This window comes from Miniopterus natalensis, chromosome 8 (genome assembly GCF_054644295.1).
Source record: "Miniopterus natalensis isolate mMinNat1 chromosome 8, mMinNat1.hap1, whole genome shotgun sequence".
NCBI lineage: Eukaryota > Metazoa > Chordata > Mammalia > Chiroptera > Miniopteridae > Miniopterus > Miniopterus natalensis.
Genome location: NC_142088.1, coordinates 22,306,630 through 22,334,381, shown reverse-complemented (window position 1 = coordinate 22,334,381; position 27,752 = coordinate 22,306,630). Strand labels below are relative to the sequence as shown.

Below are 27,752 nucleotides of genomic sequence, written 5' to 3'. Positions count from 1 at the left end.
TCTAATGTCTACTTAAAACAAGGTAATCACTTGATAAATGTTCACTTGAGCAATATGAGCTCTTTTGTGAGGGTAATCTCACACCCTCAAATTATAGATTCTAGAACTGTGGTGCCCAATAAGCACCTGTATGTAGCTATTTAAATATAAGTTAAAACATTCAATTCTCCAGTCACACTAACCACAATTCAAGTGTTCATAACCACATGTGGCTATTGGCTACAATGTTGAACAGCCCAGATATAGAATATTTTCATAATCACAGAAACTTCTATGGAAAGCAGTGTTTTGGAGCCCTGAAAATTAACAAATCTTAAGGTTTTGCTCCTGTGATTTGAAGAACCAACCACTCACATAATTGCCCCATTTTAAAATTTACACTATCAAGGAAGACTTGATAAGATAATTTGTCTTTAACATCTATTTAATATCAATAACTATCTAGTATCTATCATAGAATGATTATTAAAAGGGATCAGAGCCTCAGCAAAGATCTGTAAGAGGATATTAAAGCAAGCATTATCTAACCCGAACTTTCCCACAAATTTCCTTTGCCCCAGCTATACTTCATGTCCACAGCTGGCAAACTTAGTATGTGCAGATGATTTCCTCAAATTTCCCACTAATGCTTATAAGGTATTTGCTTCCCACAGGAAGTGCACTTCTACAATCCAGAAGTCAAGCTTAATTTTGCTTCTGTATTGCTGTTACTGAACTTAGATTTGATGCTTATTTTTAACTCCTTGTTTTATGTAAAACAGAAATAAAATAACCTAAACACTGGCTATCAGTCATATTTAATTTAAATGTCACAGTTTCTTAAACCCGTTGACCCTACTTACTCATTTACTCATTCATTCATTAATACTTTATCAGATGAGAAAGAAGCATCTCAAATAATTCAATCAAGAACAAAGACCACTCAAGGAAAACATCCCTGTGATGGAAATTACCATTACTGACTTTATTTTCTCCCTTCTTTTACAAATTTAGGATGCTGCAGTCAAGTACCATGTAGAGTAGCTACACTAAATGTTATTCAAGGTCCCTTCCAAATCTGATATTCTATTAAGTTTTTGCTGTGAAAGGCCTATTTTATTGACGCTACTACACCAGATAAGCACAATTTTAAGTTAACCATAGCATGCAGTGAATTTGGAAGAATCCAATTAGCTGCAAACAAAAAGATTATTTCCCCAGTAGCTAAGCTCTACCACCTAAATGCTGAGAGCCTTCAGAGAAGCAAACAAAAATAACATACCAAACTGCATATTTACGCATTCTGGATAGCTCAAACAGCCTATCAGGTTTGTTACTCAGGCCTGATACAAATGTGAAATTCAATGAGTATTTTCTACAAATAGGCCTAATTTCTAGTCACTGTTTAATATAATGTAATAAATGCCAGGTGACAGTCTAAAAGCTCTAATTCACTTAGACTATATAATACAAATAATTTTTCACGTAGGAGCAGTTATAGGTTTATAAAGCAAGCCAATATTTTTCAACAGGTGACCTGGTTAGGGGATTTATAACAGTTTATAAAATGCATTCAAGATAGGTTTCATTTGCTCTTCTCAAATGCTCAGATAGCATTCTATTTGGGATAACATGAAACTGGATTATGTGTATTCATAGATATACTTAATTCTGTGCTTCATTAAAAAGTTAAAAGGTTAAGTCCTCTAATAGAAACTAATTTGGTATTTTAATTTTATACAAGTTTAAATATATAAGATATAAAGAAATAAAAGAAAAATATACCAAACCTTAAGTAAGCAGAGAACATTTTGTTAAATGAAACACTGAAATTATCAATATAAACCAATTAAGAATTTTTGGCATGCCCATTTATTCAATATGATTGGGTAACTGTCATATATATGCACCATACAGAAATATCAAGTTTTTTTAAAAAACAGAACACTGAGTATCTAAGAAGGTATTGTGGCCTTAATTAAATCCTTAATTCAGAAGGCACTTCAGTAACTTTCAGTGCTTCAAAGTCATGATCATCATCACTGTACAGTACTGAAGAAAAAATTTATTTGTACCATATACAATAATTTCCAGGATTATGCAAGAAAATCTTGTTTCAGCCATTTTTTTTCTTTCTTTACAACTAAAAATAAAATGGAACATTAGTACGATTTTTACAAATATTTTGTTTATTTTAATGAAGCTGGTACAGACAATGTCCATTTAAAACCCATATCCCAGGCCAAAGAGTACAAATAAAATCAAAAAGAGCAGTGTTCTGTTGTACACACTTCTGCATGAGTAACTTTATTAACTGCTAATGAAAATTAGAACTTTTCTGGGATCTTCTGACAAGATTTTTCTTTACTCTTAAAATGCTTTCTCTTCATGAAGCCATCTTTGGAGTTAGTCTTTACTCTCACCTTATCTGTCATCTTGACTCCAACCTGATATTCCTCTTCTTTTGGTCCAGACCTTCAGAAAAGTAGCTTCAAGTTGAGGAAAGATCATTTTTCCACAGTTCAGTTCTCTGAAAAACTTCCACCTCCCACTGAAAGTCATAGTCCAGGAGTGAAGCAATCACATGCTAGAACTTCAGGGCCAATTAGAAGTCATTATGAACACTCGCATTGGTCGACCTTATTTATCACAAGCCTGAAAATGCACAGTCCTGAAACAGGTGGCCTCCCTGTGCACACACGTAATATTTCAAAAGGAGAGGGCAACATGAAGGGGGCTGAGGTTTGATCACCAAAAATCAGCACAATGAAAACAAACAATAATGAATAATGGGCACTAGAATTCAAATTACCAGATGTTTTAAAGAGATGGGGGGGTCAATTTTCAATTCCATTTTGAACACCACATTACAAAAGAACTATTTTTAAAAATAAAAAAGGACTGAGGGAAAAGAAAAGAAAAATAGTATCTAAACTGTTGAATGACCCCCTGTTTGTTCCTGATAAACTTCAATCACATCTTCTTCCTCCATTCCCAGCTGTAAGAGGAAAGAAAAGTATTTTAGTAGAATATAATAGCACTATTTTTTTTTATTGCCTGCAATTATGTGGCCACTGTTTTAAAGTACAAAAAGATACAAAGGTGATCCATAGTTACACTGTTCTAAGATTAAGAATCCCAATTCCTTTCATCTAAAGACACATAGAGATGTGTGTCATTAAAGTCATTTATTATTTTGCTGAGTCAATTTCACTTCCCAGCTTATTCACTATATAAAACTTAAGTGTTTATTGAAAAGGAGCTTAAAGGAGTTTAAAACCTAATGGAACATGTACTTAATAGTTTAAATAAGCCCGGCCGGAGTGGCTCCATTGGTTGAGCATCGTCCTGTGCACCAAAAGGTTGCTGGTTCTCTTCCCGGTCAGGGCACATATCCAGGCTGCAGGTTCAATCCCTGGTCGGGGCACATATAGAAGGCAGCCAATCATTGTTTCTCTCTCAATGCTTCTCTCTCTCTCTTCCCCCCACCCCCACCCCCTCCTCTCTCTAAGCATGTCCTCGGGTGAGAACTAAAAAATAATAATAGTTTAAATAATAGTTTGATAGCATGTTTTCTAGAAAGCATTTTATTTCTAGATACAACTACTTGGTAAAGTATTTCCTTTTTCAAAAAACCTTATCACTTTGAAATGTATGTGGTTTTAGAAAAGTGTGCCTAAGGATTCGTTTCTAAGTGGTTTGCTTGTCATCTATAATTCCTTCTGGCATATAACTATTATTTTCTTTGATAGTGACCACTCTCGATGCAGAAAAATTATCTATATATCTACTCTTATTCAATTCCTCCAGTTTTAATAGCTAAATTATTTCTCAGCCCATCCCTACTCAATTCTTACAGGAAAGGGGGGGGGGATTGTTTAAAATGCCTTTTACAGAACATAAGCAAAGTATATAGGCAATTATCTTTTTTCTAATGTGCTTTATATGCATTGGAATATTCTGGAATTTTTTTTTTCTTCCAGACATTACAGTAGTCCCCACTTATCTGTGGGGAATATGCTCCAAAGACCCCCAGTGGAGGCCGGAAGCCACGGAGAGTACTGAACCCTATATATATTGTTTTTTCCTATACGTATATATTGATTTTTCTTCTTTGGCATATCCAAATTGCCAGTATCACTACTATTGTGATTGGGGCCATTATTAAGTAAAATAAGGTTACTCAAACACAAGCACTGAGAGACCACGACAGTCAATCTGATAACCGAGACTAAGTGACTACGGGTAAGCAGAGTACACAACATGAATACACTGGACACAGGGGGCTTCACATCCGGGGCAGGACAGTTCAGGACAGTGTGAGATTTCATCATGCTACGCAGAATGGTGCACAATTTTTAAACCTATGAATTCTTTTATTTCTGGAATTTCCCATTTAATATTTTGGAACCATGGCTGAATGCAGGTAATTGAGACCACGGAAAGCAAAACTGCTGATAAGGAGGACTACTATATTAATAATGGTTGCCTCTGAGAAATGAGAATGTAGATACACTCAGAGTATATTTTCCATTTTATATGCTTTGGTAGTTTGGCTTTTATTACTTTTAACTATGACAATTCTTTTTTTTTTTAATCCTCACCAGAGGGTATGTTTTTATTGATTTTAGAGAGGGAGGAAGGGGCAGGGAAAGAGAGAGAGGTCAGCAATGTGAGAGAGAAACATCAACTGGCTGCCTCCCAAACCTTTTGGTGTACAGGTTGAGCTCCAACCAACTGAGCCACCAGCCAGGGCATGAGAATTCTTTATATAAAAAGAAAAGACTATGTAAAGGGGCACAGTGACACACAGTAACCCAGGTGTTACCACCTGCCGATTCTTGTGTGCTGCCAGGTTGAGAAGCCATGTAAGAGGCAGACTGAAAGAAAAACACTAGCATTGTGCTCTGGCTTGTGTGGCTCCAGCGCTGTCCCCTGCAACCATGCACCCAAAGGTTGCCGGCTGGAAATCCAGTCAGGGCACATGCCCAGCCTGCGAACTGGAGGCAGCTGATGGATGTTTCTCTCATTGATGTTTCCCTCTCCCTCCCCCTTCCTCTCTAAAATCATTAAAATCATATTTGAAGAAAAATATTAGCACTGTGTCCACTGAACTACAGTGGAGCACAAAAACAAATGAAAAATAAAATTTAAAAGTCTAAGATCGCTCTTTCCCTCTCCAGCTGCTGCAAGGAGACTAGGTGCTGCCATGTCTGCCCACCTGCGATGAATGGTCCTACGAACTGCTCCAGCTTCCTGATCAAGAGGAACAAGCACATGTACAGCACCGAACCCAATAATTTGAAGGCCCACAACTCCTTTCACCACAACAGGCTGATTCACCACAAGACTGGGGGCATGGAGCCGGCGGCCAACAGCAAAGGTGTGGTAGTCGTCATGAAGTGGAGATCCAGCCTGTGAAAGCCAGCCACCTACTACCTGTGGACCACCATCAACAAGAACACCCGGCCACCCAGAGCAGAATCCGGCCTATGATCCGCGAGAACAAGTACCACCCCGATCTGCACATGGCACCATCCGCAGAACCAGCACCACCCTGCGCAGCCAGGAGTGCGTGACGGTGAAAAGGAAGCCGACACCCCCCATGAGCTCCTGAGCACCCACCCCTCCCTCAATAACCTCCTCTAATAAGAGGAGTTTTATATTTTATAGGTGATATTTCTGTGCAGGATTACAAAATATTAAAAAGCAAAATATGCTAAGAAAACTAAAAATAAAATATAGGTTTTTGTGGACTTAGAATTTTTAAGTGATTGTGTTATATTTACCTTGGCTGTAGTACATATGTGAATATTAAATTATTAAAAATGCTATCATAACTTAATTTTAATTACACATATAGCCAATTAAATACTGCAAAGAATAAAATTCCTACATTACAAGGGAACCTTGAAATCATGAAGGTAACACATGTTCTCAAACTATATACTTTAGTAGAGGTGAAAGTACAAGGCAAGGAAGTCTCGCCCTAAATATCTACTCTTTCCCACTGTCCCATTATTCTTCTGAAAAGATAATCTCTTAATGATAGTAAGAAAGGTGTCACTAAAATGTGGTTAGTATATATTCAGTATTCTGCATTAGGGGATTACTCCAAGAGAGGAAAAATATGAGTGTGGAACATCTTACTGTGACTTAAAAGGAAGGAAATACTCAAGAAAGTAGGTGGATACACCTCAGGGAGAAAGTTTGATGATATTCAAAAGTATGTACCCACAAGTTTCTCAATTACAAGAGGAAAACTAACAACTGCACAGTAAAGGAAAAAAAAAAGTTAAATTGAATGATAAAAATTAACATCACCCATAAAGGGCTTCATGTGCTCCAGATACTACATTCTGCAAAACACACATCACCATTTATGTAGTATTCCAGCCAAAAATACATAACCAGAAGCCAGGACTTTCTAGAAAATAACTGATTTGTATTCTTCAAAACTGTAAATGTCAAAGAATGGCTGAGGAAATGTTCCAAATTAAAGATGATTAAAGAGGCACTTGAATAAAGTATGTTGACACTGAACTAGATCCTGGACGGGGAGAAAATTTATTATAAAAGACATAATTGGGACAAATGACAAATTTAGGTTGTAGCTTAAAGTATTCTAACAATATTAAGTGCCTTGAATTTGATTAACAGTACTGTGGTTACATAAAATACACTTGTTAAGAAATACACAGTAAAGCCCTGCTGGCATGGCTCAGTGGTTGAGCATCGACCTATGATCCAGGAGATCGAGGTTCCATTCCCGGTCAGGGCACATGCCCAGGTCTGAGGGCTCGATCTCCAGCAGGGGATGTGCAGGAGGCAGCCGATCAATGACTCGCATCATTGATGTTTCTATCTCTCTCTTCCTCTCTCTGAAATCAATAAAAATATATTTAAATTTTAAAAATAGAAAATACACACTAAGATATTGAGCAGTAAATGACCATGGTACGTGCAACCTACTCCCAAGTGGTTCATGGAATACATATAAGTACATATACATGGGGGCGCAGGGAAGTAATAATTAGCAAAGGTAGCAAAATGTTAAAACAGGTGAATCTAAGTGGGAGAAAGTACAGTCTTTTGTACCACTTGTGCAACTTCCCTACAAGTTGAAAATTATTTCAAAATAAAAATTTTTTAAAAGATAGAGACATGTCAAAAAGAACACAGATGCCAACCTAAAGGGGCCCTCACTGGCCAATATCTCAAGAATGTTCACAGTTTCAAAGTATTTCCCCACAGCCCTGTCCGGTTTGGCTCAGTGGTTAGAGAGTCGGCCCACAGACTGAAGGGTCCTGGGTTGGATTCCAGTCAAGGGCACGTACCTCGGTGGCAGGCTCGATCCTGGCCCCAGTCTGGGGCACATGCGGGAGGCAACCAATCAATGTCTCTCTTTCACGTCGATGTTTCTATCTCTCTTTCTCTCCCTTCCACTCTCTTTGAAAAGCAATGGAAAAAATATCCTCAGGTGAGGATAAAAAAAATTTTTTTTTTAAGTATCTCCCCAGAGATTAATTACAAAGAAAAATGATAATTTCACAATTGATAAATCTGGCAGTTACCACCTTAAGTGACCAAAGTTAGTATTTCCCACAAGACAAATGGTCAACATGTACTTCCTGGTGTGAGGCACTCGCAAGTACACAGCTTCACTGTGCCACTTGTACCAAAAATCCAAAACTGAATCTAATAATGAGGAAACGTCAGACAAACCCAAACTGAAGGAATATATAAACAAAGAAAACAGTCCATATAATAAAACAAAGACACAGAAGCAGCATTAAAAAACATAAATCAATATGACAGAACCAAATATATTAATATATACTAAGCTTCTGTATCAAGTTCTCAAAATGGGTCAAAATCAAACCATAAAGGTCACTATAACCATGAAAGTGTACCAGAGCCCTGGCCAGTGCAGCACAACTGGCTGGGTGTTGTCCCATGCAACGAAAAGTTGCTGGTTTAATTCCCACTCAGGGCACATGCCCAAGGTTGCAGGCTCAATCGCAGGGAGGGGGGGCGTGCAGGAGACAGCCAATCGGATGAGTTGCTCTCACAAAGATGTGGTTCTCCTCTCTCCCTTCCTCTCTCTATAAAAATCAATAAAAAAAAATTTTTTAAAAAGAAAGTGTACCAGTAATCTGCCAAATTTGAGGAACATTTTCCATCTTCAAAAAGACATAGTATGTGCCTTATGACAATCTCAGTACCCCATTCTACTTTCAACTTCTCTTTTTACTGGCACTTTTGAAGGTAATATATGAGAAGTCAACTCAAAAGATTATTTTTCTCTCTGACAAGTGATATACCCCTTAAATGAGAGAATATTTAAGAAATAGGCAGTTTAATACCGGTGAACCAAATCATTCAATGCAGAATTTAAAATTTTTCTTTACTCAAAGAAGAAATTTTACTCACTTCTTTTGGAGTGTGATTATCAGCAATTCTCTGACCTTCAAAGAGAAACCTGAGTGAATTCATTGGAACTCCCTAAAAAAGGCAAAAAACATATATATATACACACAAATCTTAGAAAATAAGAACTTCGGTGCACAAAAAGAAAACATGAAAGCCTCAACAGAACACATATAACATAAAACTAAGACAGCCAATTCTATCATCACAAATACAATTTATTGAGTACCAACTATTTGCTAGGCCCTCTCTGTTCCAAGTATTTTACATATATACATGTTCATCACCTTATCTTCATTTTACAGCTAGGGAATCAAAGGTATAGAGAGGGCACACAGCTAGCCAAGAATTTAAGGCCATATCTGTTCTAAGCCTGTGCTCTTAACAACTATTTCACAGTGTCCTCTGAAATCTGTAAGATAACATAAAAGATAAAATCAGAAATTGGATGAGCACTCTCACTAGCTTCCAAATGTATAAGCAAAACTGGTTTTAAAAAAATTAAATCACAGAAACTTGGTAAAGCACAGCAGCTAGCCAGATAAGCTATAATAAACCTGTACTGGCATAGATAGCACTAAAGGTATTAAAATATATTTTTCTAATCACTCATTCAACAAAATAGCTACAAAGGAAGAGATGACTCATTTAAAGAGAAATAACTTCACTAGTAAGTATAAATCAAGAATAATTTATATAGTTCAAAAGTATTATGAAAGTTTTGCTCAACATACCTAATATATTAACATTTTCACTGCTTAAACACTATCCTAAAATCATTCCAAAAATTAGACCTTTCAATATGTAATACACATATGTACATAAGATCATGTACACTTACCCTTCATTTATTTTAAATTCTTTCCAAGGATATATTAAATAAAATAAATATAACAAAGGCAGAATATGCTTTGATTTTCATTTAATTAAGGATCCCTTAAAAAGGAAACATATTGTGTTGGGGTCAAAGAAGTTTCTATAAAAACCAATCAATAAACTCAAAATGGAAAAATTATTCAATAAATATATACTTTTTATACTTTTCAGTCTCTATTGGGTGTTGCACAGCTCCAACAAATTAAGTTTCCTATTCCTTGCATATCATTAAATAAAAAATTTGTCAAGTCGCTGTGAACTAAATATAAAAACCTTTTCTAAAGACTGTAAAGTATACTATGAAACATAAAAAAGAAGGTTGGAAATGATTCTAAGTTGATGTTATATTTTAATTATGTCCCCAAACCTAGCACCTTCCATAAACTTTAGCTTTGTGAATTACTTCTTTACTTTGCACTGTTTTTCCTTAATAATCAACTCCCTGGCCTATAAGTGGGGTGAAAAGACTATAATTTTCTTCAGAATTGTTGTGAGAATTAAATACAATGTATCTTCGTACCTAGCACAGATAGTTAATATATGTTCCTTTTCCCTGGTAAACACTCAATATTAGCCCTCATCAGAATTACAAATGTGAACTAGCTGAGCCCCAATTAATCAGATTTTACTGAGTTTAACAATTAACATCAAAAACAGAACAGACAGAAATCTTTACTGTTTTACTTATCCTAAAACCTAAATAGTCTTTTTCTCCTAGCAAAAGTGATTTTTACATAAGTTACAAATTTAAACTGTAAAAAGAAACCTTCTAAAAAACCTACAATACCTGAGTTAATATCATGTAACACAATTCAGTTATTAGAATATATCTTGGTGCCCAGCTGGCAGTTGAGCATCGACCTATGATCCAGGAGATCTCGGTTTGATTCCCAGTCACGGCACATGCCCAGGTTTCAGGCTCGATCCCGAGCAGGGGGCATGCAGAAGGCAGCCAACCAATTACTCTCTCTCATCACTGATGTTTCTAACTCTCTCCCTCTCCCTCCCTCTCTCTCTGAAATAAACGTATGTATATACATACACAATATCTTGGTGCCCTAGCTGGTTTGGCTCAGTGGATAGAATGTCAGCCTGCAGACTGAAGGGTCCCAGGTTCAATTCCAGCCAAGGGCACGTACCACAGTTGCAGGCTCAATCCCTGGCCTCAGTCCAGGCACGCATGGGAGGCAACCAATCGATGTGTCTCTCACATTGATGTTTCTCTCTCTCACTCTGAAAAAGCAATGGGAAAAATAGCCTCGGGTCGGATTAAAAATATACATATATGTGTGTGTGTGTGTGTGTATCTTTGTTGTCTCCTCTATATAGATTTCTCCAAATTACGATTTTTTAATTTACGATGGTTCAACAGCAGTATGTGTGCAGTAGAAACTACAGAGTTCAACCTTTAACAAGACTGGTTTGAGCTGCTTTGAGTCCACTTACATACAGATTTTTTTCCAATAAATGTGTAAATGTGTGAACGTATTTTCCTTATGAATTTTCTTCGTATCTTCTTCTCTAGCTTACTTTATTGTAAGAATACAGTATGTAATACATAAACATAAAAAATAACCTGTATTGTTCATGGTTCAACTGTACTCAAATTTTGAATTTTGATCTTTTCCCAGATTAGTGATATACATTACAATACTCTCTCACAATGCTGGGCAGCAGCAAAAAGCTGCAGCTACCAGTCAGCAACGTGATCATGGGGGGTAAACAATCAATACTCTACAGTGTACTGTGTTGCCAGTATTTCTGGATATTGTGTTCTAAGCATGTTTAAGGTAGGCTAGGATAAGCTACGAGTTCCAACAGATTAGGTGCATTAAATGCATTTTTACTTACAACATTTTCAACTTATGATAGGTTTATTGGGACACAACCCCACTGTAAATTGAGAAGCATCTGTACACTAATTCCAGTACATTTATTTAAAAAATGTGTTCTATTAATAATCATAATGGGTAACATATATTGAGCATTTTTAAGCATCATGTTATGAGCTTTGTGTAGGTCACCTTATTTCATCTTCATTGGGTAGACACTGTAACATTCCCATTTTTCTAAGGGGAAAACAAAGCACATAACTTATTCTTGGTCCTACAGTCAAACAGTGGTGAAGTCCAAATTTGAATCTAGAAAGGTTAAAGGAATTTGTTATTGAACTAATAATCTAGCTCGTGAAGGCCAGAATCTGTGAGAATTTGGTATTACTAAATTAATTAGACTTCTATATGATTTTTTTTTTAATCCTCACCTAAGGATATTTTTCCCGTTTCAGAGAAAGTAGAAGGGGGGGGGGGACGGACACGAGGGCGAGAGAGAAACATCAATGTGAGAGACACACATATCGACTGGTTGCCTCCCATACGAGCCCCGACCAGGACCAGGGATCCAGCCTGCAACAGAGGGCCATGCCCTTGGCCGCAATCGAACCCAGGACCCTTCAGTCCATAGGCCAACACTCTAACCACTGAGCCAAGCTGGCAGGGCTATATGATTTTTTAAAAAGAAAATCCCTTCATATTGAAAGCGTAGTATGCAATTAACAGTAATATGTAGTACTATGTATAAAGATAATAAATGTAGTACTTAAAGATAGTATTAGTACTTAAATTTAACATATGCCTAAACATTCATGTTTACAAATAAGGAAACTCCATAGTGATCACCAAAATTTATTTGCCTTCATTACATATACTGGTAACCCATAAAGATAAAATTACCGAGATATAGAGCATTGTATTTAATACAATAACATACAAACCTGTCTTTGACAGTATGATTCTTTGAGTTTCTTGAGATGTGTTGTCATTTTCACTTTGAAGTGAATCTCACTGCTATCCTAAGGAGATACAAGAAAAAAATTATCCCTCTTTGTGTAAATTATCTGCTTTGCTTGAAACAAATTATTTAATTACACAAATAAAAACAAACTTTTTCACCTGTATTTTCCCACCAAATACTGTTTTAGTACTCGTAACAGGTGTTACTAAAACACTCTAATTATTGCTTTGTACCCATTTCAAAAGAAATTAAAACATAAAAACAGTCTTGGGTTCTAAAACTAGCAGTATAAGTAAAAGCATGTATGTCAAAAAACGCATTCCTTCATAATTGCATGTCCATTCTATATTTAAAAAAAGGTGAATTATCACAACCCCCTCCCCCTGCCAAAGCAACTCAAAACAAAAAGTACCTCCCCCACAACTGAAGTGTCATTGAAGGTAGTCAAACCACAATCGAGACATATACCATAAAATAACAGACTGAGAAATTTAATCCTGCCATAGAAAGTCACCTGGTTTCTCTCACATGATAAAATAAATAAGCACCTGAATCAGTCAAACAGATTTGTGGGACCACAGATTCTTTTTTTCCAGCTAGACTGTCAAACAATCGTATCAGGCAAACATCAGAAATAAATACTGACACTTGCATATTGTAAAATTTCATTGCTAATCCTTATGATTGCATATCATGTTCACAAATTATATTAGTGGAAGTTGAATGCTTACAATATTTTCGTGTCTATAATTATAAAGAAAAACAAATTCTCTTCCTATGGATAATTTCACGAACAGACAAAATTTCTATAGCATAACTTCATGCCATACACTAAAATCACATCCAGATGAATTAAAGCTAACACTTTTTTTTATTTTTTTAATATTTTCTCTTCTTGAGAATTTTTTCCCTAATCTTCACATTGAGAAATCCCTATTCTAAAGCAAGATTTTAGCCTAGAAGCCATTTATTTAAAAAGGAGATTGATAAACTTGACTTAAAGAAAAAGTAGATTTGTGATCTCTAGAAGCTGAGGGGAGAGGAGAAAGGGGAGTTACTGCTGAGTACAGCAGTAACAGGGATGATGATATGTTCTGGAATTAAACAATAGTAATGGGTGAACAAACTTATAAAAATACTAAAGTCACTAAATTATGCACTTTAAAATGGATTTTATGGTATGTGACTTGTTATCTTAATCAACATTTTTCAAAATAAGATCATCACAGTAAATGAGAAAAGCAATATGAACACATAATCAATAGAATATAAACATAGTGGACCAAAAATTACACCTCACTGATAATCAGAGAGATGTAAAATAATCAAAACACTCTTACCTATCATTCTACCACAAAACTGAAGGACAGTAATATCCCATGTTTGGGAGAATGTGGGGAAATGGAACTCTCACACTGATGGTAAGAGTCCACCAATTCTGTCTTTTACCCATTAAAAACAAACTATGAAGATGCTTTCTTAAAACGATTTTCACCAAACCTTAATTATCAGTTAACATTTCAAAAAAGGTCAATAAAACATAGGCCACAGTCTGGAGAAATGAGGTGCCAGGAAAGGGAAAAGGGTCACAAAAAGAGCTGAGAGGCCCTTTTGTTTAAGGTGGGCCCTAGCCTTATCACTCAATAGTATTCACTGTATTTGCCATTGAAGCATGCTAAGGAAGAAAAAGCTTTTATTTGGAGAAATCAAGGTGACCTAAATCTTCCTCTCCTTTCCCCCCCAGGCACGTATGTCCTAAACTCCAAGGGACCCCACAGACTTGCAACCAGGGGCAGCTCGCCCGCAGCTAACCCCCTGAACCTGTCTCCAAAGCCCCTTTTCTCTGACTTCCCAGTGAGCCAGAGCAGCCCAGCCCAGGCTCTCCTGCTGCTGCTCCTATGCACTTCCTTGTTCCTTAGGGCACACACTGCCCTAAGTGTGGTCTTGCTGCGGTCAATAAATTCTTGCTCTTCTACACTTTGTCTCTTGATTGAAATCTTTCCTTCAAGAAGACAAGTACCAAGATCATCATCTCGTCAGTAACAATTTTTCCTGTGTCAGAAATTATTCACATATTCAAGGAGAGTCAAAAAAGAAAAATAACGAAACTCACCTGTCCAATGACTTTGAGTTTAATGTATTCTCCTTCCTTCTTATCCCCCAAATCCTCAGTTGAAGGTTTTGCCTCCTGAAAGAAAAGTACTTTTAAAGATAAAAGTTCCTACATGCTATTTTCATTACTCACTTATGAATACCCATTACTTTAGCTCAGGGTACAAAACATGCACCTGAGAATACAAAGAGCATTTATTTTCTTGGCCAGTCAATTAAACAAAATATCCTAAGTCAATTACTGGCCCAAACACCAGTTCACTAGAAATCAAGAAAAAGGTCTCTTATCATATCCTACAATAGCTTGGAAATTTTCACTTGGCCACCAAGTTATCCATTTATTTAAATATATACTTTATTATTCGTAACAATTTCAAGGGTTAACCCACACTTGATAAGAATATAACCAATGGTATTGTATTGTACAAGTAAAATCACAGGGCCATTACCTATGTATCTCATGGGAGTAACTTAAAACTAATAAGCTCTCTTTGACATTCAAAATTTAACCAAACCCATTAAACTAAAAGTAGCTGTTAACATGAAGATGCAGGCTGGAGTCTAGGGAAACGCTTAGGTAACAGAATTGACTTCCTTAGTGTGAATCCTTGCCTACTTTTCATTCTGCAGAACTTGCAACATTTGCTGACTACTGCATAATATGGCAGCAGGCAAAATTAACCTTTAGTGAGACAGTATTTCACCTGAAAACTAGAAGACTCTTCAAATATAGCCTCACCACCACATTTCTATGAATTTGTATTCATAGTAAACAGCTGCTTCTTCCTTTTAGTATCTACAGAGGGCAAGGAGAGCTTATTCCATGCAGTGAAGGGCAACAAAGAGCACCAAAGCCCCAAGTTCTCTTTAACTGGGAGAAGGAGTGTTAGTAAAGGAGCTTTGTTTGAGTTAGCACAAAGAATCCACCCCCAACCCTAGCAGCAGTACATCAGCACAATAGGGATCATTTTGCTCCAGTATTTACTAGATAGGGTAGCTATAGAGGCTGCTCAGGACAAGAGTTCTTTCCCCTCCATCGTCCACACTGCTTCAGAACTCTTTCTAAAGCTTCTCTTATCCTATAACTACCCCGATCAAAAGTAAGAGCTTCCAGCCCAGCCAGGCATGGCTCAGCGGTTAGAATCCAGGAGATCGAGGTTCAATTCCCGGTCAGGGCACATGCCCATGTTGCGGGCTCGATACCATCATGGGCGTGCAGGAGGCAGCCGAACAATGACTCTCTCTCATCATTGATGTTTCTATCTCTCTCCCTCTCCCTTCCTCTCTCTGAAATCAATAAAGATATATCTTATAAAAAAAAAAAAAGAAAAAAAAAGAGCTTCCAGCACTTTAGGGTGTAGAATCAAACCCCACAGCACCACACTGAGTTCCTCCATTACCGAGCCCAACTCTCACTTTTTTCTCTTACCACTTTCTTTACAAACCCAAGGATTCAGTTAAATTGGACTATTTACTATTCCCTGAATATGCCCATCGGCATTTTTCCACCTTCAGCTCTTTGTGGTCTCTGTTTCCTTTACCAGTAATATATATCTTCCCTTAGCCTCTCTTGAAATTTTAGGGAAATCCACTCCACTTATCATCTGAAGTCCAAAATTTAAAAAACTCTTCTAGGAACCAAAGCATACCTCAGCGTTCCAAATGGGATTAATATTTTCATGTTCCTATTTGTAATATATTCATATATTTTATAGCATTTATTCTCAATTAAAAATACCCCCCCCCAACTGGCTTCTAATTGTTGTCCTCTTTTTCACCAAACTTCTTACAAGAATACTCAGCATTTGCTATTTCCACTTTCACTCTCAACCCACTGTCATCTGGCTTATCCCTCACCATTCCACTTGACACTGCTCTCATCACCAAGGTTACTATTTCAATTCCTTATTGCTAAATCCAACAGACAATTTCAAATCTCATCTTTAACTCTCTAACACAACAAACACTTCTTCCTTGATGACTTCGTTCCTTGAAAATCTCCACCTTTGGCCTCCAGGATTCCATTCTCTCATCTTGGCGATTTCCTTAAATGCTGGTGCTCCTCTGGATTCCATGTCTCCAATTCCCTGCTTTTTCTTTGTCTCCCTGGGTGACCCATGATTCCAATTACCTCTAAGACACAGGTGTACCTTGCTCTATTGCACTTTACAGATGGTGTATTTTACAAATTGAAGGTAAGACCTTCCACCAGCAAAAAGATTACAAGTCATTTTACTTCAGTGGTCTGGAACAAAACTGGCAATATCTCCGAGGTTTGCCTGTACTAATAACTGTTAATTCTCTACAACCTGACAATTTTCTGAGTTTCACACTCATTTATACAAGTGCCTGAATATCTCCACTTTGGATGTCCCATGGGTACCTCAATGTAAATGTCCAAAACCAAATGCTTTCTAACTTCTGTTATGTTAGCTTTAACTCCTGCTCCCAAAAGCCAAAATCAAACAAAACGCCTACAATTCCTCCTGGATTCCCAATTACAATAAATGACTACCATGCATTCAACTGCCCACAACAGAAACTTGGAGGTCATCACTGGCTGCTCTTCCTCTCTTAAATGTCACAATCATTCATCATTCTGATAATTCTATGACTTAGTGGCTCTCAAGTCTATCCCATTCTCTCCAAGCCACTGCCTTAGTGCAGGCACTCATTTGTTGCCCATTAACATTAGTGCAATAAAATTACAGACATAACAGTCTTGCTCCCTTCAATTAATTCTCCAAACTACCACCAAAGCCATCATTCTAAAATGCAATCCAACCTGCCCAGAAACCTCAGAGTTGTTTCAAACTCCTTAGCTGACATACATTGGTCATGCATGTGCTGGTCCCCGCCTAGAACTCCAGCCTTATTCTCCTCTCTCTCTAGCTAATGCTGTCCTTTGCTCTAGCCAAGCTGAACTATCTACAATTCCTTGAACGTCGCACACTCTACCTTATCTCCACTATCTCTGTACATACTAATCCCCTCTGCTTGGAATGCTCTTTCCTATGCTATTCCCCTTTCAAGACCACTCAGGCATCACTTCCCTGATCACTCTCCTAAATGTTCCCACACTACTTATTTTTATCCTTTATAACTACATATTTATATATCTGTATCTCCAAGCAGGTTGAGCTCCTACTGGTATGCCTTACTCTTCTCTTTGTATTTCTGGTCAAGGGCAATGTCTGAAACTTTGAAGATATTCAATATGTTTGTTAAATACATTAATGTCTTCTGTGCCTGTTTTGTATGTCTTCCCTACAAGTTTACAGGGAGAAAACCCAACTTTTTTCATCTTTATAATCTCTATAGTGTCAGGCAAATACTAAGCAATTATTTAATGTTGTTGAATTAAGTTGGACAGCACTATTTTCTGTATCGTACCACAAAATCTTACTAATGCTTCATACTTTTGTACACAATAGTCAGCCCAAGCAAAAGTCCTTTCAGTTTTTTATCTTCACAGCTGGGTAAGAGATAATTCACTTCAATTTCATAAGAACATGTAAACACTAGGATTTGAATTTTCCAAAAATATGCTGCCAATTCCCCTACATCACTATTTTGGTGATCTCTTCCCAACCGTGAAGCACTATAACAATGCCATCTGTATCACTTGTTTAAGAGCCCCATGCTTGCCTAATGCAGTCATCCAACTTTTCGTGTGCTTTTTTCCTTTGACAAACTAGTCTGGAAAATGAGATGATCTTGGACAAAAAAGGTCAAAGTCTGTCTCCAGTGATCTCAGTGTCTTTTGTATGCTGCCTTTACTTCTCTCACCTGTAAAAAAAGGAACCAATACAGAATGGTATGGCACACTAGTTACAAAACAGTGAAAGCATTCAGCACTGGGTCTGGGACACTAGGTCATCAGAGAAAAGAGAATCCCGGAGAGGGCTGGTTGGTTTGGCTATAAAGGATACACAGCCCCAGAGCAGAAGAAACTGGTAATGGAAAGATTAAGTAAATATATATGCAAGATCAAAGAGAGGAAATGGAAACTTCCACATTTTCAGGTATGTGTCATCCACAGACTGAATCACGGTAATTGGAATAATAAAGGAATTTATCAGGCACCAGGCACTACCAACGCTTCTTTCCAAGACATAGCTGGAACAGCATGGAAATAGAAGATAGCTAAGGATCTAAGAAGAGAACTAGACTGGAAAGGGTGGCGAAGACAAAACAAAATTCATGAGAAGGATTTTATTGTGCAATTTCAAAGTCAAAAGAACAAGAGCTCTGCTTAAAAACACTCTGGCAATCAGTATGTTGACAATTCAATCAAATGGAGAGGGCATCACACTTAACTGCCCCAATCTGTCACTGACCCTTCCAGCTATACATGGATCATTTGTTTAGAGAGAGAGGGCAACACACTTAACTGCCCCCAATCTGCCACTGACCCTTCCAGCTGTACATGGATCGTTCGTTCTTCTGAAAGAGGGGTGGTTTCGGAGGAAACCCAAAAACAAAGAATACGTTTACTCTTATTTGATGGCATTAACAGATCTGTTCATTTTTTTTAAGTCTATTTTTTTTTAATGTTTTTATTGACTCTAGAGAGGAAGGGAGAGGAACAGAGAAAGCAGCATCAATCTGTTGCCTCCCGTATGAACCCCCGACTGGGGATCTAACCCACAACCTGGGTATGTGCTCTGACCAGGAATCAAACTGGTAACTTTTCCATGCATGGGACAATACTCAACCAACTGAGCCATGCCAGACTGAGCAGATCTGTTTATTTTTCAAGGTGTGATAACAGTATCCTGGTTATGTTAAAAGAAAAAGTCCTCTTTTAGAGATGCATATTAAAATATTTATAGATAAAATGATGTGACGTCTGGGACTGGCCTCAAAAATAATATAAGGGAATGAAATGGGGCAGTATAAACAAAGTAAGATAGGCCAAGAGATGGGTATATGGGTACAATTATACATATGTTAAAATTTTCCATAATAAAACATTTCATAAAAAATACAAAGTTTCCAAAAATTCTGCTAACCATAGGTTTTATTATAATACATCAGTTTATTTCATTTAAATTTCCTAATGAAGAAAGCTCAACAAGGATTAAACTGGATAATTCTAATATTTACATCCATTATTAAAAGATACAAAACCCAAAATTGTAATTTCTCTCATACTTCAGCGGATATACCACAATTCTAAAAACACAAAAATACATATATACGTTCATTTTTATGCTGCATAAATTCATTTACACTCGATGAGACAGTACTAGAGATCTGGAATGGAACTAACCAGATCGAGCTCCATAACCTCAAGGTTTAGTCAAGCTGTCAAGATACTGGGTCTTCTGAAAATTTACATGCAATCTTAGAATTGTGGTTAAACCCTAGATATGTACAGACAACTTTTCAGGAACTAAAAATTACAACTGAAAATCATACTGATTTTGTAAAACCTCCTCTTTGAGCCTAGGCTATGGACCTATGCAAAACCTGGAACAAATCAGTTTCAGTGTATCCAAAAGTACTAGCAAACAAGAGGTATGGCGGACTTTGATAATTACTATCCAATATCCATTTTCTCCTTCCTTACAAAGGGAAGCCTAAATCTGACCAGCTAAAAAAACGTAATTCTCAGCTTCTCTTATGGCCATGTGACCCAGTGCTGGCCAATGAAATATAAGATGATATACTTTTTGCTGGTACATACTTTTTGGCATACTTTTTCCTTTGCTCCTTCCCTTTCTCCATCCCTTTCTCTTGCCTGGAAAAAGGCACAAAGTAACCTTTTTTGACTGCAAGGAGACAAGCATGAGAGTGAAGAACATCTGTTAAGGATAAAGAAGAAAGGAGTATGAAGGCATTGTGGAACTGCCTCACCAGCCCTGAACTACTTATGTCTAGACTTCGCCTTTCATAAGAAAAATAAGCTGCATATTTGTTTAACTTAATACATGAGACTTTCTGTTATTCGGTCCAAAAGCAATATGAACTGACATAGAAGGTGCTGTAAATAGGTATCATTTATCTTTATGTTAAAAATAGGTCCTAGAGCCCTGGCTGATGTGGCTCAGTTGGTAGGAGCATCGTCCTGTATACTGAAAGGTCTTGAGTTCGATTGCCGGTCAGGGCACATACCTGGGTAGCAGGTTCAACCCTCAGCCCCAATTGGGGCACACGTGGGAGGCTACCCATCAATGCTTCTCTCTCACATTGATGTTTCTTTCTTTCCTTCTCTCTCCCTCTCTACCCCTTCTCCTCCCCCTAAAAAAAAAAAAAAAAAAAAGTAAATATATAGGTCCTAGTAAACTACCTCAAATGTACATCAAAAGCAGAATAAGCAAATCATGGTACAGTCACACAACGGAATGCAACACAGCAATGAGGTTTAACAACATACAAATCTCTAAACAATCCTGGGCCAAAGAAGCCAGACACAGAAGTACTATATAATTCCACTTACATAATGATATCATGTATAAAACAGGCAAAACTAATCTGTGTATCAGTAGGTAGTTAGGACAGTGGTTCTTAATCTGGGTGCTGGCTGCATAAATATGATCAGTTTGTGAAAATTCAGCAAACTGTACATTTATGTGCACTTTTTCACATATATATTAAATCTTCAATAAAACCTTTAAACCTTTTTAAAGCCTTTAAAAATAACTGGCCCTAGAATTAAGAACAACAAGTCTTACAAACAGAACTCCACCCTTCCTTCCTTCAGACTTTCCTTCAGATTATCAATAGCTCAGTAAAGGCAACTGAATGCAAAAAGAATGGTCAAAATAAAAACGTATAACAAATACAACATATCTAAATAAATCTAAGGTCATGTTGCAGAATTATCCAAAAGGTAAACTGTAAAACTAAGGTGCTCAATAATAGGATCCATGTGAACTTACCCACGTGACTTTTTTTAAATTGATTTTAGATAAAGGTAGGAGAGAAAGGGGGAGAGGGACAGAGAGAGAGAGAAACATCCATCTGTTGCTCCACTTATTTATGCATTCACTGGTTGATTCTTGTATGTGAATGCTAAACTTGGGATCAAATGCTAAACTTGGCGGTTCAGGACTACACTCTAACCAACTAAGTTACCTGGCAAGGGCCCACATGACTTTAAAAAAAAAAAAAAAATTTTATTGATTTTAGAGAGAGAAAAAGGGAGAGGGAGAGAGATAAAAAGCATCAATGAGAGACAAACATCTATCTACTGCCTCCTGCATGGCCCCCACCGGGGATGAAGCCAGCAACCCAGGCATGTTCCCTGACAGGGAATCGAACTGTCGACCTCTTGGTGCCTGGGACAACACTCAACCACACAGGCTGGGCCCATAGGACTTTTTTAAGAAGTAGAATATCAGAGTATTATCCACACACACAAAAAATCATAATTTCAGTAAATTCCAAAATGAGATACTAAGCCAGTCTTAAGAGAAAATTATCCATAACAAGCCCAATGTTCTGGAAGAAGCAAATGATTCAGTCTTGGAGATGAAGTTACCAGGTTAACTATTGCTAATAGAATTAAAGATCAAGAAGGTATGCAAAAACATCAGAAAATGAAAAGGACTCCATTACAACCCTTAATGACAAAACATCATGGGAACTGAAAGTGGAAGAAGATACTTGCTTTATTTCTTGAGGCAACCTTCCAATTTTAGGGTCTAGAATGTTGCCTTGAACATACTGGCATTCAATAGAAACTTGTTAAATGAATGAATCCAACACTTCAAGAACTTATTACTAAGTATCCAGTCACTGTACTGGACACTTCAGAAATAAAGAATGAATAAAGGCTGATGTCTGACACTCAAAAGTGAAGAGTCTGCCCTAGCCAGCTCGGCTCAGTGCTTAGAGCATATCGGCCTGCAGACTGAAGGATCCCGTGTTCAATTCTGGCCAAGGGCACATCTCAGTTGCAGGCTTGATCCCTGGCCCTGGTTGGGGTTCATGCAGGAGGCAACCAATTGATGTCTCTCCCTCCCCCCACCTTCCACTCTCTCTGGAAAGCAATGGAAAAAATACCCTTGGGTGAGGATTAAAAAAAAAATAGTGGCCCAGCCAGGCATGGCTCAGCAGTTGAGCATTGACCTAGGATCCAGGTGATTGGGGTTCCATTCCCAGTCAGGGCACATGCCCAGGTTGCGGGCTCGATCAGTGACTCTCTCATCATTGATGTTTCTATCTCTGTTTCTCCCTCTCCCTTCCTCTCTCTGAAATCAATAAAGATATATTTAAAAAAAAAAAATGTGGATGGCAATTTTTTTAAAAAATAAAAATAAATAGTGAACAGTCTAATTGAGAAAGGTACTTAAATAAATAATTGTTAACACTATATATAAAAGCTATAATAAAAACATTCTAACTGCTATAGGTGTCAAGACATACTATATAGCCGCTTTACAGTTTTGAAATCAGAAATATTCAACTTACCTTCATGAGCACTCTAAACATATTCTGTTTTCAAAATACTATGAAATATTGTTTAGGTCACATTTTCTTTGAAATGTTTTATTATAACCTATATATTTGCAACATCTACTAGCAGCATTTCATGTATCTATCAGAAAGAAGATATACTATATCATTTCTCTCAAAAGCATGAAATGCTTAATTATCATTACACACTCAAGCCATAGCTCCAGTTCAACACAGTTATTCTATGACATAAATAATAGTAAACATAATTATGAATTTTAATATACACCCAGTTCATCATATTTCCTGCTATCTCAAACTTACAGTAAGATCAATAAACATCAACAGGGAAATATAAAGAACACTGCAGGGAATAATGCTATACTGACAGAATACAATTAATGTGGTGTATTACAGTAACTGCAAATTCTTTGTTACTCTCCCATTGAGAAAGAGAATCTCAAATGTCTTTCCCTTGGTGACTACAGTTAATAATACTGATTTGTATGTGTATTTATAAGTTGCTAAGAAAGTAGATTTTTTTTTTTAATATATCTTTATTGATTTCAGAGAGAGGAAGGGAAAGGGGGGGAGAGAGAGAGAGAGAGAGTCATCATTAATTGGCTGCCTCCTGCACACCCCCGACTGGGGATCAAGCCCAAAACTGAGCATGTGCCCTGACCACGGAATCAAGCTGCTATCTCCTAGATCCTAGATCAATGTTCAATCGCTGAGCCACGCCCAGCAGGGCAAGAAAGTAGATCTTAAAAGGTATCACAAGAAAAAGAATTGTAACTGTATGGTGATGGATATTAATTAACTAGACTTATTGTGGTGATCATTTTACAATATACACACATATTGAATCATTATACTGAACAACTGAAACTAATATGTCAATTATATCCCAATAAAAAATAATTCGGTCAGTAAATAAATAAATATATAAATGCTTCCCCTTGAATTTGGGATGGCCTTAGTGATTTGCCTGACCAACAGAAGGCAGAAGTGACTTCCAAGGATAGGTCCTAAGAGACTTGAGGTTTCCACCCAGGGTTCTATGGGAATACTCTCTCTCTCTGTGTGGGACCGGAGATGGTATAAGTCTGAATATTCTGGGGTCTCCATGCTGAAAAGAACACACGATGAGACCAGACCTTGAGACTCCATGAAGAGCCCAGTCATGCCAACACCCAGCCATTGGAGTACTGTAATCCCAGCAAAGGCCCCACACCAAAGAGCAATGATGAGTCCAACTCAGAGTCCTGCCCAAATGGCAGATTTATGAGCAAAACAGAAGACTGTTGTTCGAAGCCACTAAGTTTTGAGATAGTTTGCTAGGTACCAATAGGTAACCAGAATTACATAATGCTTTCAAATCCTTGACTAACAATAAAAGAAAATCACCCAATCAATCTCTCTGTCTGAGATGGCGATGGGGAAAGTGAACCCTGTTATAACAGATTCAGTTAGTATTTTAAGCAAATCAGTCATCTCATTATTACAAATTAACAGACCTGAACTGAAGAGCTGAAGCACTCGCTGCCATTGATGATTTTGGTATAGAAAAGAAACACTATAAACTTGAATACTGGGAAAGAAAAGGGGAAAATATTTGTACAAATTACCCTTACTTGTTTGATAATAAGCTCTGGTTCTATATACGTGCTTATTAGTATTGCTGCAAGGTGAGATTATGCTAAAGGAATGCACCCAATCAGATCTGTCATTTGTTACAGGCTAGTACTTAACTTTTTGAGGGATTATGTACTCCTGATGAAAGCTATGTACCCTTTCTCCCTAAAAAATACACATGCACACATACAAAACACTTCATACAATTTCACTGGATTTTCAGCCTTTAGGGTCCATGAACCTTGGGCTTGAGAACCTGTTTTAGATTACTCCTTAATGGTCCAAAAATCCACTGGATAACGCTGGAATTGTTAGAATTATAACAAAGTATATCACTCAATTCCAAAAATAATCATATTTTCATTAATTAATGGAGAACCAGAAATTTAAGTCCTGTGTGAATTTAATGTCTACCTAATTTAACCTGAAATTATTACTCAATTTCAATATCTTAGCACCAGACAGTAACCTCGGAGAGGTACCTCAGAAAATACATCATTCTAATAAAACTTCCTTTAAAGAAAGATTGTCTTTTGGGGACAATGGTTCAGTTTCATGCTGCTGACATTGCACAGTAGTAACTTACTCCCTTTCATAAGTCTCTTAAGGGTAAGAGTTCAGCTTCCTACCTTCTTAAATCCTTGGCAACCAACATGAAACTGTACTGGGTCCCAATTTTTAACAATGATACTGGTCTATCAGGCTAGAACAACAGTTCTCAAACGTTTTGGTCTCAGGACTTTTACGCTCTTAAAAATTATTTAGAACCCCGTAAAATTTCTGTTTGAGATTTACAGTATTAGACATTGAACCTGAGAAATGTTTTAAATATTAACTTACTTAAAAATAACAATAAGCCCATCATATATTAGCAAATACTTTTTATTAAAAATAGTGTTCAAGGCCCTGACCAGGTAGCTCAGTTGGTTAGAGCGTCATCTGGATACAGCAAGGTTGCATGTTCAATGCCTGGTCAGGGCACATACAAGAAACTACCAATGAATGCTTAAAAAAGTGGAACGACAAATCAATGTTACTTTCTTTCTCTTTCCCTCTCTCCCCCTCACCTCCCACTTCCTCCAAAATCAGTTTAAAAAATAGTTTTCAAAACAAAACTACTGAGAAGACTGGCACTGTTGAGCATTTTTCAAATCTCTTTAATGTCTGGCTAAATAGAAAGGAGCTGGATTTTCAGATCTGCTTCTACACTTCAATCTGTTGTGGTATCACAGTCATGTCAGTCTTCAGGAAACACTGAACACTCATGAAAGAATCAGAGTGAAAAAGACAAATAATGTCCTAGTATTATCATGAAAATCGTTTTGGCCTTGAGGACCCCTGCAAAAGAATCTAAAGACCCTCTGGCCTAAAGCCACCTGTTAAAGCCCGAGGTCCTTTTTGTTCCATCAAGTCTTTCTTAAATGACCAGAATTAAAACTGGAGCAATAAATTCTATACTTTACTTTATAATTATTTCTGTACATTGTTCTTTCACCCAACTAGTAAATTTCACCATGCTTCCTAGCCACTTCTGAGCATCAAAATAAAAGGCTGATGAAACTAAACATTTACACCTGTTCTCTCCTCCCTGGCAACCAAGTAAACAGCTATCTAGGGAGATACTTACAATGCCATTCCCATACCAACTTGGGAATTAATCTAGACTCTTAGTAATAAGATCCACCCAAAACTAATCTATATTATAGTTAAGCTTTAAAGATGTAAACCTACATTTCCCACAACAGTACAAATCCACAAAAGCCTCACTTGCTATGGCCAAGAGGCACAAAACTGAACAAAGTTAAAAGCCCAGGGAATAAGTGTGTTAAATCTAAAAGTTCAAGTACACTATGGAGTTGAACAAAAAACAGTTTTCAGATAACGATCACTAAACAAGGTAAAGGTCCAAAAATACTTTAAAAAGTCAAAGTAGTCTTAGCAAACAAAACGCAAAGCCAGACACAAAAAAAAAACCTTATTAATTAAAAAACTAGCTATAAGCGTGGTTAACTAGAAAAGTATAAAGAAAAACTTACCACGGACAATCGGACTCTCCTGATTTGAGTACTTTAATACAATTAAAACATTGACATGATACAATGATATTAACACTGAGATGGAGCATCTGCCATAATAGGCAGCTTTCTGCCAATGTTCTGTAGCTGCTCTACACACAAGAAGCTTTCCTATCTTTTCCTCAAAAGTATTAGTCATCTTCAGGTTAATGCCCAGAGGGAAGGTTTTCTGTGGCTCAAGCCGTTTTGTTCTACTTTTGTTTCTCGATTATTCTGAGTGCTCTGTTACAACAGGAAAGTTGCTGAACCAATCGCGAGTGAGAAGTGGAAAAGCACAAGAAAAGAGGCGACGGCTCTACATCCCCACACGATAAAGACTCAGAAAAGTACGGCTGCGGCCCGTTGCTAACACCAATCCGAACCGAAAGCGGAGCTTTCGAGGATCCCAGCAACACCCGACGACGTCTCCCTCCCCCGCCCCCACACCCCCACTCCCGGACTATGCAAAGATCGAGAACCAAAAAGTGGAGTCCACCCGCTTTTCAGGGCCACGGAGCCTCCCGGGCAGAGGTTCTCTCCCGTTACATAACTGGGGCCTTAGGGCCCTGCTTCTGCAATCAGTCCTCCAAAAGGGGAGGCAGACGGGTTCCCCAAAGACTCACCCTCCCAGGAAGGTGGAAGCTGGGCTCTGCAAGGGGGACGACTCGAGGGAGGCCGCGACCAGAGGCGCTGGGACACGGAGGGTGATGTGCGAGCTGGAGAGGGGCAGGACGTTTCCCCGAGGCCCGCGGGAGGCCCCGCCGCCTCCGGCCCTGGTCCACTCCCCTCCCCGGCCCGCCGAGTCCCCACCGGCCGCCCCCTCCCCCAGCCTGCGCTCCCCTCCCCCGCGCTTCCAGCCCCCCCAGCCCCAGCCCAGCAGCAGGCGAACCTGGGGAGCAAGGCCCCGGCCCCGCCATCAGACCGCTCCCGGCCCAGTACCTGGTCAGACATGGTGACGGTGGCTTCACCCGGGGTCTCCGCGCAGCAGCGGCCTCGGGTAGGCAGAAGCTCGCTCCGGGGTTTACAAACCCGTCTCTCTTCCCCACAGCACAACACCGCGTCTGGAGGGACTTCCGCTATGTCTCGCGTCACTTCCGCTACGCGCTGGGAGCGGGGCTGGGGGAGAGGCGCGGCGCGGCGCGGCGCGGCGGGGAGGCCGGCGGGGGCCCCCGGTGCGCGATCCGGCGCTGCCTGACGGTGGTTGTGCGAGTGAATTAACAACAGTCTTGTCTGCTCAACGGAAGGCCAGGCCCTGCACCTCGATCCCGAGCCCAGCCGTCGGGGGAAAAGTCCCCGGTCCCCAGCCTGGGCGCCCGGGACCGTACTGACAGCCCAGACTCCTCCCTCTCCGACACCTTGCGCGGTGCTGCAGGCTGACCCGCGATATTTCTGTGTCTCCTGGCCTGGCTCATCAACCTCCGGAAATAAATTGGACCGAATACCAGCTCTCCTCACCCTAGAGCTAAC

At 38.4% G+C, this 27,752-nt stretch overlaps 1 protein-coding gene and 1 pseudogene across 1 annotated transcript; one reads left to right on the top strand and one right to left on the bottom strand.

Annotated features, from left to right (window-relative positions):
* Positions 1–1,828: 1,828 nt before the first annotated feature.
* SUMO1 (small ubiquitin like modifier 1) lies at positions 1,829–27,347 on the bottom strand. Its single transcript, XM_016208857.2, has 5 exons — positions 27,225–27,347; positions 14,192–14,266; positions 12,059–12,136; positions 8,413–8,484; positions 1,829–2,977 (listed from the first exon to the last, which is right to left on the bottom strand). Exons 1-5 carry the CDS (start codon positions 27,234–27,236, stop codon positions 2,909–2,911), a joined length of 306 nt encoding a protein of 101 aa, XP_016064343.1. The 5' UTR covers positions 27,237–27,347; the 3' UTR covers positions 1,829–2,908.
* LOC107533951 (large ribosomal subunit protein eL28 pseudogene) lies at positions 5,189–5,596 on the top strand (annotated as a pseudogene).
* Positions 27,348–27,752: the final 405 nt, after the last annotated feature.